The sequence below is a fragment of the Arctopsyche grandis genome, chromosome 1, assembly GCF_051622035.1.
Source record: "Arctopsyche grandis isolate Sample6627 chromosome 1, ASM5162203v2, whole genome shotgun sequence".
NCBI classification, from domain to species: domain Eukaryota; kingdom Metazoa; phylum Arthropoda; class Insecta; order Trichoptera; family Hydropsychidae; genus Arctopsyche; species Arctopsyche grandis.
In genome coordinates, this window is record NC_135355.1 from 1551961 (window position 1) to 1566871 (window position 14911).

Genomic DNA, 14911 nt, shown 5'->3' on the forward strand with positions numbered 1-14911 from the left:
TAAGGGAGATCGATCAAAAATATGGTTACATCTATTGCATTAGAAGGAGAAGAAGTTTTCAGAAAAATTGAAAACGCTAAATGGATAATGAATTAAAAAAAATGTGGAGTTGTAGATGAAAGTAGTACAATTTAATTTTAAATGGAAGATGATTGAAAATGATTTATTCCATTAGTTGAACACTAGATGAATACTATTGGAAGGGCTAAAATGATTATGACTAATATTATACGAGCTTATTTGGTAAACGGACTACTAGTCATATGTGCATCAGTCACAGGACAACCGGTCACTCTAGATCGGTCACACGTGATCACCCGTCACACAAAAACTCGTCACGAGAAAACTGGTCACACCCTAAAATCGGTCACGAGAAAACTGGTTAACCGATTTTAGGGTGTGACCAGTTTTCTCGTGACCAGTTTTAGTGTGACGGGTGATCACGTGTGACCTATCTAGAGTGACCGATTGTCCTGTGACCGGTTCACATTTGACTAGTGATCACCGAACCGCTTATTTGGCCATGGCCATAATATGAAGTGTTAGCGCTCAACGTTTATATTTGAAAGCAGTCAGTTGGTGGCGACTGTCATTGTCTCGTTGGATTTTTACGAGTTTTGACAATATTTAGTTTATTTCCATCAAAATTCATTTGCACAGGTCATAAAATTACTTATTTACTATTATAACAGTCATATGCATCTTATTTACATATCGTTTCTTGTCTTTTCTATATAAAAGTCATTAACTTAATATTTTATTGTTGTACTCTCATCTTCATATGAGTTTTTTTTTACTAAGGGTCCATTGATTAAATATTTCTGTTTAGTAAATATCATAAGATTGTCTATAATTGAAAAAAATACTTCTTTTAACCATTTGCCCGTGGCAATAAATATATCGAACAAGCCCTATACGCGGCACCTTTTTCGCGAATTTGGCAATCGCGAGTTTTCGACCTTAAATACAGTTTTTAATATATACTCAAGTAACCAGATATGTTAATTAACACATAAAGTATTATTTTGAACAATGAAATACATAATATATCTCGTAGTTTTGGATTAATTGTCAAATAATCATTCTTCATATTTGTATGAAGACGTGACGTCACATAAACGAGGTTTCAGTATGGTTCCACAAAAAACTAATTTTGACTGGTATATAAGAATTTTAAGCAAATTGAATAGATATAATTCAACTCTCAGTAATATATTCAACCAATTTTTAACTTTAAAACGGTTGAAATAGGCGCATATAAGCCTCAAAATCCCGTGTAAAGTTCAGAAATTCTATGGAAGAACTACAGACTTGTCGCTCAAAGCTTCCATAGAAGACGGCCGCGGCCAAACGCTTAATAATATATTTAAAATTCGTTGTATTTCAGACTATGGATATTTCAATTGGATTGGAAAAAACTAGCACCACATTTCATTCGGATGAAGTTTTCGAAAAGTATTCTTCTTTGAAGAAGCAATATGAAATTGTATGTAGACAGTTCGAAGCATGCCAGCAGGAGTTGTACGAGAGCAGAAAGAACAATCAAATCGCTTCCGAGTTGAAGGAACATCTCACATCCGAGTTGGAAATGTGGCAAAGGAACGAGGTCAAAATGAAGCAGGATTTCAACTACAAATACCAGACTCTAAACGACGAGATGGAACAGTTGCGTCACGAAAAATGGAAAGAGGTGGAAAATTGCAACAGCCTGATAGAAACACTACAGTCTAGAATAAAAAGCATGGAAACTATTGAGAATGTCTCCGCCGAGGAGAAGAGCGTTTGCCAAATGGACAATACAAAGATGAGCGAAGATTGGCGACGTTTGGAAGAGGAGAACGTGCTGTTGAAAGATCAACTCTCCGAACAGAAGGCGGCTTTGATAGAAAATTTAAACCTGGCCGAAGATTTAAAGAATCACATCAAAGTGTTGAACGAACGAGAGGACAGCTTGAAGATCAATCTGGAGAATAAAAAGAGCGAATTGGCTTCCGTAACCGACATGCTGCATTCAGCTCAAGAAGATCTGCTTCTGGCCAATTCGGAGCTGCAGCAAATCAAACAGCAAGCCAACGGCCACGGTAATAATAATTCAAATCAAACATACCCGTGTTAGTCGAGTGTTGGCCTTTAAGCTCGGCTGGCGATGTACCTTTGAATCAGATTGTTGATTAACATTGACAATATTGTGCAGATAAATACGGCAAAACCACAAGATAATGAGACGTGTTTGTCAGTTATTATTATTTGTGGTTTTGCTTGAGTCGTGTTGTTGTTCGACACAACATACGATTAAAATAAATACATTTTGTAATCTAATTTTATATATTTCAGCTCCAAAAGGAAATTCCCTGTTTGCCGAAGTCGATGATAAACGTCAAGAAATGCTCAAGAGTTATTCTCAATTAAGAGATAAAGTTCAGCAGGTATTGGATTCATTCATTTTAAATGTATATATTTATATAATATTCGATAAGAAGTTTGTTTATTAGTATTAGAGTGCTTTTCGGCAAGCAAAATTTTATAATAATCTATATTCAACAGTATCCTGCCTCTAATAATAACAGTTTATTCGTGTATTCTTCTTCTTCTTCATGTGCCATGTCCTCCTAGAACGTCGGCAACTAGATGTCCCATTCTTATTTTGTACGTTGCTGGTCGGAATAGTGCTCGGGTGCCGAGGCCGTACCACTGCCGAAGATTCTTTAGCCACGATGTTTTCCGACTGCGTTGGCCTACGATTTTCCCCTGGATTATTAGGCGCAAGAGATCGTATTTTTCGTTCCGCGTCACAATTTACGCCTTTTCACACTTTCGAGCACTTGGACATGTTTTCCCATCAGGGCAAGCACCTCGGCATTGGTACGACGCGCCATCCATGAGATTCCGAGCATTCTTCTGTATGCCCACATCTCAAATGCCTCTAGTTTCTTGCATCCGTTAGGGTTCATGCTTCTGTCCCATACAGAAGGATGCTGAACAAGTAGCATCGTAGAAGTCTCAGTCGGAGTGCTATACTGAGATCAAGTGTGGTAGGACTTTTTTTCAATTTCAAGAATGTAGCTCTTGCTTGCTCCACTCTAACGCGAATTTCCTTTCCACTTTCACACGTTTCACCCAGATAGCACCCAAGATATCTGAAACCATCCACTCTCCACCACGCTGTTATTGATCTATAAATGAGAGCTGACTGTATTGTGCGCCGACTTGCTGAATATCATCCATTTGGTCTTTTTTTTTTGTATTCAGCTTCAACCCCGCCCTAGAGCTATGCACAACAACTGCCTGTAAGTCGTTGAAGTTCGTGGTCAGTAGTACTGTATCATCCGAGTACCGAATGTATAAATATAGCGAACAAGCCGTGTACGCGGCACCTTTTCGCGAATTCGGCAATCGAGTTTTCGACCCTAAATACAGATTTTAATATTTACTCAAGTAACCAGATATGTTAATTAACACATAAAGTATTATTTCAAACAATAAAATACATAATATATCTCGTAGTTTTGGCTTAATTGTGTCAAATAATCATTCTTCATACAATTGAGACGTATCGTCGCCATTGTTCAACAGACGTGACGTCACACAAACGTGGTTTCAGTATGGTTCCACAAAACCACTAATTTTGACTGGTATATATTCATTTTAAGCAAATTGAATAGATGGCATTCAACTCTCAGTAATATATTCAACCAATTTTGAACCTTAAAACAGTTGAAATAGGCGCATATAAGGCTCAAAATCCCGTGCAAAGTTCAGAAATTCTATGGAAGACAGCCGCGCTACAGACTTGTCGCCCGAAGGCTTCAGCAATAATATTTTCTGAATATAAATTAAACAGTAGCGGTGATATCACTCGTCCTTGCCGAACTCCCTTCATTATTCTCACGCTCTCTGTTGTATCACATTCGACGTGTACTACGGCCGTCTGATTCCAGTAGAGATTATCCGAATTAGCCGATTATCTCTTTTGTCTAACCCTATCTGCGATAGTACATATTTCAATTAGTTTATTATGTCGCACAATATCAAATGCCTTTTCGTAGTCTATGAAACAGGCATATATAGTACATCGACGTTCATATCCAGACATCGCTGCGTTAGAACCTGTATACTAAATAATGCTTCTATTGTACCGAAACCGTTTTCCGGGTATTAAATAAGCCTAAAGCTCGTTGTTGAATTTGGTAATTTAATCCTCTAAATGTACATATGAGGTCTCCATTAGATGGTAATTTCATCAAAAATCGTTTAATAGTATGAGATATACAAACCTATATGTGTATTGTTCAATTTTATTTAGCATTTAAAAATGATTTCAGTTAAACAGAGAGCTAATGAGCAAACAATCAGAATTGGATTCTTTACTTTGCGAAAAGAAAACACTTTGGGAAGAATATTCCGGACAAGCCAATCATCACGATGCAGTTCTCAATAGTAAGAACCTTTAATTTTATAATTATTCCCATAGATGTAGAATAACCTAGATATGCCATTACCATTGACGTATAATATATAGAATGGTCATTCCTAACAAAAGTATCGCTTAAAAGCGAGCCATCGAAGTGAGAGACGGAAAGTCAGAAGAGAGACAAAAGAGTGAGGAAAAAAAATTCGTGGAAGTGATCGTCCCTTGACGTTCAGGGACGCACGGGCACATACAGATGTTCGGACTTTGTCGAACTAATACTACCACACAATTTCACTAGTAGAGCCTATTTCAAAGAGATCCTACTGCTACAGAGTTTAACAATCAACTGAGCAAAACAGCCGAAATCTCCGTTTGCACGGAGTTTTTGTAGTAACATTTTTGGAAGCTAGGAGCGCTTCTACCCATTCTACTTCAATGGCCATTACATACAAATTTCGTTGGAGAGCTTGTCGCCACTAACTGAGGGGTGCGGAGGGTTTAACTAGCGGGGAAGTGGTGGAAAAAAAAAGGAAGGAACCCAGCGGTCGGCAGTGGTCAGCAATCAGATTATGTACATATGTACATGCACTGAAGTTTTATTTTATTTATAACTTTATTTTATTGGACACTCTGCGTTACAGTAAACCAAACTAATAAAGCCATATTAAGAAAAAAATATTTAGCTATACACACTATATTAAACTACAAATGTATGTTACTATAATAAAACCATCATTAACTATTACAATATTTAAACATTAGTAACTTCCACTAGGATCAATTTTAAAGCTGACACTTAAATGTTTAGTTCATTTTTTGTAGTTTTAAACTTAATGTCGATTTCTGAATTTCCTTCAGTGCCAACAAGATATACGTGTGCGTTTAGAGACATCTGTGGCAGAGGTTGTCGACCGCTGTTCAATCACTGCATACAAAACTACATACATCGCGCCGATATTTCATTATATTGTTACGTATACTGAAAAGAGCCGCCGAGTAATTGCGATCGGATTAGGCCGGGTAGCGTCCTGAGAGACCGTGTGACCGGTATAAGTGGTTTCAAGGATTAGCGACAGGCTAAGTGCATGTAGGCTAAATAATGGGGACCGAGTTGGCTGGTATTGGTCCTTTCTCAGAATTGACCTGTACCGTGGGAGCGAATGTCGCGGGAAGACATATCCGTACGTGACCATAACAATAGGTATACAAATTAGACGTCGAAGATGTCCTGAGAGATCTATCCCTTATAAGGCGATACTTAGGCGATATCATGTCATTCTGGACTGAGCACTGCCAGTGCGTGTATCTCCTTAACCATCAATAAATGCTGTGAATCGACTTCGGCCTTTTACTTGGATCCTCCACCCACCCCTACGCAACAATATGTTAAAATACTACTATAATTGAAGACATTATATATTAATTCTTACTTATGATATGTGATGCCATCCGTCTTTTTATGTTTTCTTGAGTAATTGTAACACAATTTCACTGAATACGTTGGCATTTTCGAAAAATATCAATCGACCTTCCGACTTAGAAGCTAACTAGCTACTGAGAGAGAGAGTGTGCATGATCTGTACTATTTTTTGTGTGCATGGTCCAACAGGGTGATCGGCTTAGAGCGTCAGGGCGTATCTATAGTATTCTACATATATCTATGATTATTCCTCATCCTTTTCTCACATCTGATGATGATTTTGAATGCTCTTCTATTTGAAGCAGTACAGCTTGTTTTATCATCATGTAAAACACTCTTGATTTGAATTGAATCTAGTTATTGTATAATTATAATATATATGTATGTATATTTAAAAATTTTCAGGAGCATTCGAACATAGAATAACCGATTTAGAAAAGGAAAACGATCAACTGCACAGGGAAATCGCTCGATGGTACGAATCGAATTTAGATCTAAACACTTCGACGATAGCTCAGTGGGTTTCGGGTGTTTTGGATTATTACAGGTTTGTCGATTCTCTCTGTTGAATCGAATAAGACTGAAGATGAATTTTAGATGAAAAATATATATGTTACAGAGATGAAAATCAGCGGTTGACTAACGATTTCGCCGCCAGCAGTGTGGACAATTTGAACAAGGAGCAAAAGGTCAGAGAGCTTCACCGGCAGCTCGTGTCCTGGCGGACCAAAGCCATGGAAGCCAACGCGAGGGTATCTCAACTGAACACGGTGCAGAAATTGAACTCTCCCGTAGCCGTGAAGAATGAAAGTGTGGAATCGCCCGAGACGGGAAACGTCAGCCGAGTTTCGAATACGTCTCGCAAGGACTTCGCCATTTACGAAAGCGAAAACACTTTGAATCACGGCGGTGAGAGTGAAGTTTGCAATAATGAAGCGTCGCATAAGCCGGGAATATTAGTAACGGCCGGAGTGGCGAAGAGTAAAACGGCAAAGAAGACGTCTTTTCAATGAGCTATTTTTGTACGCATACATAAGGACTTGATTGTATATAATTTATATTTTTTAATATTATACTATTTTTTTATTATTATTAGCTTTTGTATGGCAAATTTGTTTTTATTCTTTGAATTTCAACCGTTATACATTTTTTTTTCGATTAATTTTATTTTATAAGGTTTCTTTTAAACGTTTTGTCTCGTTTTCGAATATTTTTACAATTTGTGTACAATTCAAACTGCAAAATCGATTGTCTTCGTAACATTTCATTACCTGCAACAATAACATGTATTTATTTTAAATAAAATTAATATACATGTAATATAATAAATATATAAAACATATACCTCGTTTTTATACTTTATATATTCCTCATTAACTCGCAATGTGTTTTCTATTCGATCTGCATAAAATTGTATTCCGTCTTCTATCGTTTGCGAAATTCTAATAAAAATGGTATGTAAATGGTTTTTTCAGTTTAAAATTGAATGCTTTTAATTCAGGCTTAGGGTGAAAACGATTACACGACTAGTAACATAAAAATTAAGACTAATTGAAAAGTCAAATGTATAATTGGTTGTGGCTATTTGCAGGTACTATATATGTGCAAATTATTGGCTATTTGCAGGTACTACATCTGCGACAGGTGCAAAGCCTTCTGCGCATGCGCGTGAACTGTCACTATCAGCGTGTTTACTGTTAAAATTATGTTTTAAACCTCTTACAATTTAGTTCGAATTCGTAAAGAGACATAGAGTAAAAAATATAATCCAAATTAGAAATTTATTCGCCTCGTGTATAATGAACGATTGATTAAACAAGTATAGCATACATTAAATATAAGGAGAAGGCTTTGCACCTGTCGCAGATATAGTACCTGCAAATAGCCAATAATTCGCAGATATAGTACCTGCAAATAGCCACACCCAATATAATTATATATTTCAGAACGTCCATTTAGAAATTCAAAAAAGTCCAGAAATTAGTGGTTCGGTGATTACTGGTCACAAAATACTCGTCACAAAGTCACTAAAATCTCTATAACGAAACATCTGGCAGCCGGAAAGTCCATCATACTAACGATAACGATCATACTAATGAGAACTTGAGTGCCAAAGATTGTGTATTCGCGATTTTCATGGCAAAAATTGTCTTTGTGACCACGGCAAAGTGACGAATAGTCCAATTACCGAAATTAGTATATCAAGGTTAACTTTATGTCTTTTAATAAATTTAAATTTATATTTTACCATGATGCCTTTACAGGTTGACCTATATAGTAGAAGAAATAAAGATACGTATGAAATTAGGAATTAGGAATGGAATGCATTTGGAGGAGTGAATGCGGTTTTTAAATTAAAAATGCCACTTTTGCCTGAAGAAAAAGATCTTCGAACAATGTGTTTTGCCAGTGATGACGTATGGATGTGAATCGTGGACATTGAATGCCAAGTTGCTACACAAAGTCCAATGCTCTCAAAGAAGTGTGAAACGTTGTATGCTTGGCATAACGAAGAAAGACAGGAAACGGAATACGTGGGTGAGAAGTATGACAAGGGTTGTGGATATAGTGGATAGAGCATTGATGTATAATACACATAGATGGGCCCTGACGTGTGATTTTGGTCGGAGATCTTGTCTTCACTAACTGAGGGGTACGGGGGGTTAAACTAGCGGGGAAGTTGGGTTTTTTCCCTACGACGCAGCGGTACCTACCTACCTACTTACAAAGAGAAACTGTGCATGCGCCATGTATTTTGCATGCGCCAAAAGGGAGACCAGTATAAGATGTGAGGGCGGATCTAGTGTATTATACATCAATGGGATAGAGTGAAGATATTGAAATGACAATGGGCGAGCCACGTGGCTAGAAGAATAGACGAAAAGTGGACAAAAGAAATGCTAGAATGATACCCGAGAGAGTGTAAAATGGTAAAAGGAAGACCGCAGGGAAGATGAGTAGACGAAATAAGGAAAATGTGTGGAATGAGATGGATGAGAGTAGAACAAAACCGTTTCAAAAGTGAAATCAGATAAATTGACAAACTGTGATAGGGAACGATTGATTGGAGTCATAAATATCTAAATCTGATCAGCAGTACTGCAGAAATACTCTGAATAAATTCTCTTCAATCAAGGCTTGGAGCCCAGAACCTATTGTTGGTTAGCATTAATGCAACTACCTATACTGCTGGCTAATAGTTTAGTTTGTAGATTTCATTTCATAGCCAGCAGTTTGGCTTAATGGTAGCGTATATATTTAGCACCACTGAGAACGATGGTTCGAGTCGTCAAACTGCTGGTTAGATTTGGGGGTTTTGCGACTCCAAATCGATCGTTTCTCTATCAGAGTTTGCCAATTTTATCTGATCATTGTTGAAACAGTTCCTGAAAATTGGTAATAGATCATTTCCTGTTGTATAATTTTGTACAAATCTGTGTGTATAATTTTGTAGAAATTATGCACAGTAATCTGAAATCTATAGACATCTCTATAATTTTGTATTTATTATGTGTATAAAAATTGTAATAATAATTGTGCACGAAATCTAGAAAAATAATCCATAGATGTCTCTATGATTATTATTTCTGTACTTGATTAATTATTATATTCTATGTATTCTGATTGTATTCTGACCGTTATCGTATACTCATCGCATTGGAGCGATCTGTAATGACGAGTGTATATTGTTTGTAATAAATAAATAAAATAATTTCATCTGAGAGACCTTCAAAAGATAGTCGGGATAATATTATACCATTTAAGTCTAGTTACATATTTTGATTTTAAAGATGGAATCGTGTAATTGTTTTCACTCTATTCATTGCAATTAATGTAAATACCCATGTGGTAAAAGTCCTTGTACAATTTCTTTCCTTTTATCGCTTGCAACGTAGCATATATATGTTTCAGGTTCTACTGGTAGGTCTGGTATCTTTTGTATAATTTCAGGTTCAACTTCTATACTATTTTTATCAATTCTTTCTTCAGCTGCATTCGTTACAATTATTTGTCCCGGTGGATTTTGACAATGCAGTTCATTACTTCTTACGTTGCCCATTTTCTACAATAATAATATAGATAGATAATGAAAGTGCTGTTAAATCATAATTTTGTATATCGTATATGAAAAAGGGTAGTTTTCGAAATGAAAAATAAATGAACTTTATTGTTTTATATAAGATTTTTTATTCAAAAATGATGAAAGTTGCATACAATTTTTTTTTTTAAATTATGATTTATATAACAACGTTTTTAGTATCTATAATTGTATCTATAATAAAATATGTAATAAGTTTCGTAATAATTTAATCAAATGTCCATAATTTCACCGAACGGAATCCGCATTCGTTATTTATTATGGCATTAAACAACTTTTCGAATTACATGTGTAAAAAAGTTAATTTTGCTCGACCTTAATTATATCTAACCGATAATTATTTACCAAAGATGAATGGATTTTCACAGCTTTAAGTGCGTTTTGTCTGATGTATGATTTAAAACTTGGGTGTTTTACACAGAAATATTTCTTAATAGCCATACCGACATTAATTATTATTATATCGGTACTCTTTAGTTGTTTTAAATGTCAAATGCATCAGATGCGTTCAATCAAGTTTCACAAACCTGATTCGGTCCATTTTATAACTTATTTATTGTGAAGGCATACTGCTTCTAAGTCCTGAGATGGATTTCCAGTCTTTTATTTTTGTAAAATTTAAGCTCTGATTATAGATGTAGAATAACCTAGATATGCCATTACATACAAATTTCGTTGGAGATCTTGTCGCCACTAACTGAGGGGTGCGGGGGGTTTAACTAGCGGGGAAGTGGTGAAAAAAAAGGAAGGAACGCAAAAAACACAGTGGTCAGCATCCAGTTTATGTACATATGTACATGCACTGAAGTTTTATTTTATTTATAACTTTATTTTATGGGACACTCCGCGTGACAGTAAACCAAACTAATAAAGCCATATTAAGAAAAAAATATTTAGCTATACACACTATATTAAACTACAAATGTATGTTACTATAATAAAACCATCATTAACTATTACAATATTAAAACATTAGCAACTTCCACAAGGATCAATTTTAAAGCTGACACTTTAATATCTAGTTCATTGTTTGTAGTTTTAAACTTAATGTCGATTTCTGAATTTCCTTCAGTGCCAACAAGATATACGTGTGCATTTAGAGACATCTGTGGCAGAGGTTGTCGACCGCTGTTCAATCACTGCATACAAAACTACATACATCGCGCCGATATTTCATTATATTGTTACGTATACTGAAAAGAGCCGCCGAGTAATTGCGATCGGATTAGGCGGGGTAGCGTCCTGAGAGACCGTGTGACCGGTATAAGTGGTTTCAAGGATTAGCGACAGGCTAAGTGCATGTAGGCTAAACAATGGCGACAGAGTTGGCTGGTATTGGTCCTTTCTCAGAATTGACCTTTACCGTGGGAGCGAATGTCGTGGGAAGACATATCCGTACGTGACCATAACCATAGGTATAAAAATTAGACGTCGAAGATGTCCTGAGAGATCTATCCCTTATAAGACGATACTTAGGCGATATCATGTCATTCTGGACTGAGCACTGCCGGTGCGTGTATCTCCTTAACCATCAATAAATGCTGTGAATCGACTTCGGCCTTTTACTTGAATCCTCCACCCACCCCTAGGCAACAATATGTTAAAATACTACTATAATTGAAGACATTATATATTAATTCTTACTTATGATATGTGATGCCATCCGCCTTTTTATGTTTTCTTGAGTAATTGTAACACAATTTCACTGAATACGTTGGCATTTTCGAAAAATATCAATCGACCTTCCGACTTAGAAGCTAACTAGCTACTGAGAGAGAGAGTGTGCATGATCTGTACTATTTTTTGTGTGCATGGTCCAACAGGGTGATCGGCTTAGAGCGTCAGGGCGTATCTATGGTATTCTATATCTATGGCTCTGATACATTTTGAGTTTGAAATATATGAATTATTATGATAAAAAGTTGCATCGGATAATAAGATAGTGTATTGTTTTATAAGATCTTGCTAAAAGCATTGAGTTTATTTTTGAAAATGGACCAGCTCTGATTTATAAATGCGAAGGTCGACTATTGTCCGATACGAACCAGATTTATAGCTGGTTTTTAGCGACCGTTTACAACACGCCCATTCCGGCTCATCTTCTCAGTGAGATGGTCAGTACATGTACAAGCAGGAGTGAAATGGGTGTTTACACGTTTCAAGATTCGCCGGATAAACAATTTAATGCATTAAATTATTCTAAAATGGCGATTACACGTCCAGTTATATAAATGCTATAGAAAATGTCTTCATAAACAAACTTTCGATTGGTAATATATTATACATATAAAATTGTCAAATAATTTTTATTTTAAACGGCACATAGACAATATTTGTTTCCGGACCACAAAAATGCTGGAATTCATAGTACGAGTTAGTAAACCTTTTTAGAGTGCGTTGGTGCTTAAAATTCTTTATGAATCTCTAGTACGTAGCGTTCTAGAATTTTCTTCCAAAATATATTATTTTGATTTTTAAATGCTTTTTATTATTACGAAATTATATTCACAATACATCATATATCTATTTTAATAGCTACTGATCTACTGATCATTTTCTATTTTACAATGTAATTTAATTTCGTTAGTAATCATAGTATTATATTAATCTAATGTTAATGTACAGCATAATAGGAAAAAGAGCTCAAAAACCTATTTACAATTCTTATAAATGCTCATAATACATCTAATACATAATATTAATTAAATATTCTCTAAAGTCGATGACCTAAAACAGATTATGTTTTGGTAATCTGTGTGTTCCAATATATAGAGTCCTACTCATATGACTCATTCATTGGAGATTGAGAGAATCCGAAAACGGTTTCTCAGATATCTTTATATGACATTGTATAGTTATTATCCTTGGCTATATCCTAGTGCATTCCTATTAGGGGCGTTAGGCTTCAACTCATTGGAGTCTCGTCGTGTTATGTTTCAGGGAAAGCACTTTTTTAAGCTATTAAATGGGTTAGTACACAATCCTTGGGCTCTTAATGAATTTAAGTTTTATACAGCTAGTAAGTTCAGGGACCTGAGGAACCGTGATTAGTTTTCTCGCACAAATATGTTGGCAACATCTCCAATATCCAGAGCGATATATCTGCTCAACCGGGTTGCTGGTGAAATTGACCAGTTTAACATAAGCTGTGCTGGACTGGTTGAGTGGTTGTGGAGCAACGCCCGTGGTTGATTTTATCAATTGTAAATGTCAAGTACGGATGTTTTATATACTTTTATTTGTATTATGATTGTGTGACTGGCCACAGTGACGGGTTAGAGTAGTCTGTAATTTCACTGTGGCTATTAATGTTAAAAATAAGATTGCAAATCATTAGCGGCTCGTGAGATTTCATAGTGGGGGGGCTGCAGATATTATTAAGGCTGTAGTAGCTCGTTAACCAAACCGGTGATCGAATGATAACAAAAATAAAACTTGAGTATGTACTATACTGGGAGGTCTGCAGCCCCGCAGCCCATGTGAGTGACAAAAATAGCATGCATTTGTACTATACTGGGAGGACTGCAGCCCCGTAGCCCATGTGAATGACAAAAATAGCATGCATTTGTACTATACTGGGAGGACTGCAGCCCTGCCGCCCATACGGACGAGCCGCCACTGATGCAAATGAAATAGTAGCAGGTCTTGGGTCTCAATGTTAAGAGGGCTGTACACCCGAAACCTTAATTTTGTTACCGTTCCTTTCTTCGATATATATATTGAGTGAATGCGACAATATATATCGATATATATATATATATATATATATATTGAGTGAATGCGGCAGTTGCGCTTCGACCAGATAAAACGTATTTTAAATTGACAAAATCGAGGTTTCGTATTCTCCTATTTTCTCCTCCAAAACTGGACCAATTTTTAAAAAAAATTCATCATCGGTATGATAAAGATACTTTCTGTGCATCTATCGGCGTATTTTTTTAAAAATCAACCTTTAAATAAGCACGCTGGACTCGTTTCGTGGGTGTAAAAAAGAGGCGATTTTATAGATGTTTGGCGGCTCCTAGCTCCTATAAAAAATAATTAATCAAAAAAATAAAACGATAGATGCACCCCAATGGTGGATATCCATAACATATTATAAAATAATTTCTCTAGTGCCATAATTGAGGAAGGGATAAGTATAGTACGTTTGTATGGACAAGGCGCTGCTGTCCAGCCCTCTTAATGTGTTCATTAATTACTTCTGATGCAATATAGCCCTTTGATTGTAGATAGATATGTGGTAAATTGGATTCCTTATTTTATATATACATATATATATATATATATATATATATATATATATATTTTTTTTTTTTGTATCAATTTTACTATAACGCCATGATAGATTTCTTCAAGGCCCAAATCAAATATAAAATTTTAATTTTAATATGTATTGGAAGATTTTTTTTGCTGGCAACACATCCAAAAAGAATTCCATCAAAGTTGATCCTTTCTTTGGTTGCTAAAATTAAATTAAAATGTATTGTGATTTTATTATAATATAAAATATTATACTGTCAAGTATTACAATATAAATCGTATATGCAACTAACGACTTTTAAATTCATTTTTAATTGTAATAATCTTAACTTTTATCAAATAAACATAGGTATGTGATGCTCAACGGTTCGGACGCTGCAGATTCTCAAACGTTTTATCTTGTAAATTTATTTTTATCTCCTTTGGCATTTCATAAGTTAGCTTTGCGTCGTTATTGATGCGTCTACAACGCAAAAATATAGCAGTTTCTCGTATGCAGAAGAATTATAGACTGGGAATGCGTGTTCGATTCCAAAATTTGGAATCGAATAAAAGCAAGTTTTGCAACGTCAAGTCGTCGACCTCTAGGTTTCAGGTCCTTGAACTTAAAAACTGAATTTACAACGAGAAGTGCTTCGTTATGTCCACTCTCGTAAGTACATTTATACATCTGAGACAACAGATAAATTAGACAGTCTGACATTGTAAATTTGGAAGG

General features: G+C 35.7%; 2 protein-coding genes across 2 annotated transcripts in view; one reads left to right on the forward strand and one right to left on the reverse strand.

Annotated features, from left to right (window-relative positions):
• Positions 1-2159, reverse strand: part of Naxe (NAD(P)HX epimerase) — a 29235-nt gene extending 27076 nt beyond the window's left edge. Inside the window, exon 1 of the mRNA XM_077433880.1 lies at positions 2108-2159. The gene's annotated coding sequence lies outside the window, so the exon portion shown is untranslated. The remainder of the gene's footprint in view (positions 1-2107) is intronic.
• Spindly (spindle apparatus coiled-coil protein 1 spindly) lies at positions 548-6854 on the forward strand. The gene is made up of 6 exons (XM_077433835.1): positions 548-660; positions 1388-2081; positions 2335-2426; positions 4323-4437; positions 6237-6378; positions 6451-6854. The coding sequence occupies exons 2-6, from the start codon at positions 1391-1393 to the stop codon at positions 6842-6844; spliced, it is 1434 nt and encodes a 477-aa protein (XP_077289961.1). The 5' UTR covers positions 548-660; positions 1388-1390; the 3' UTR covers positions 6845-6854.
• Positions 6855-14911: the final 8057 nt, after the last annotated feature.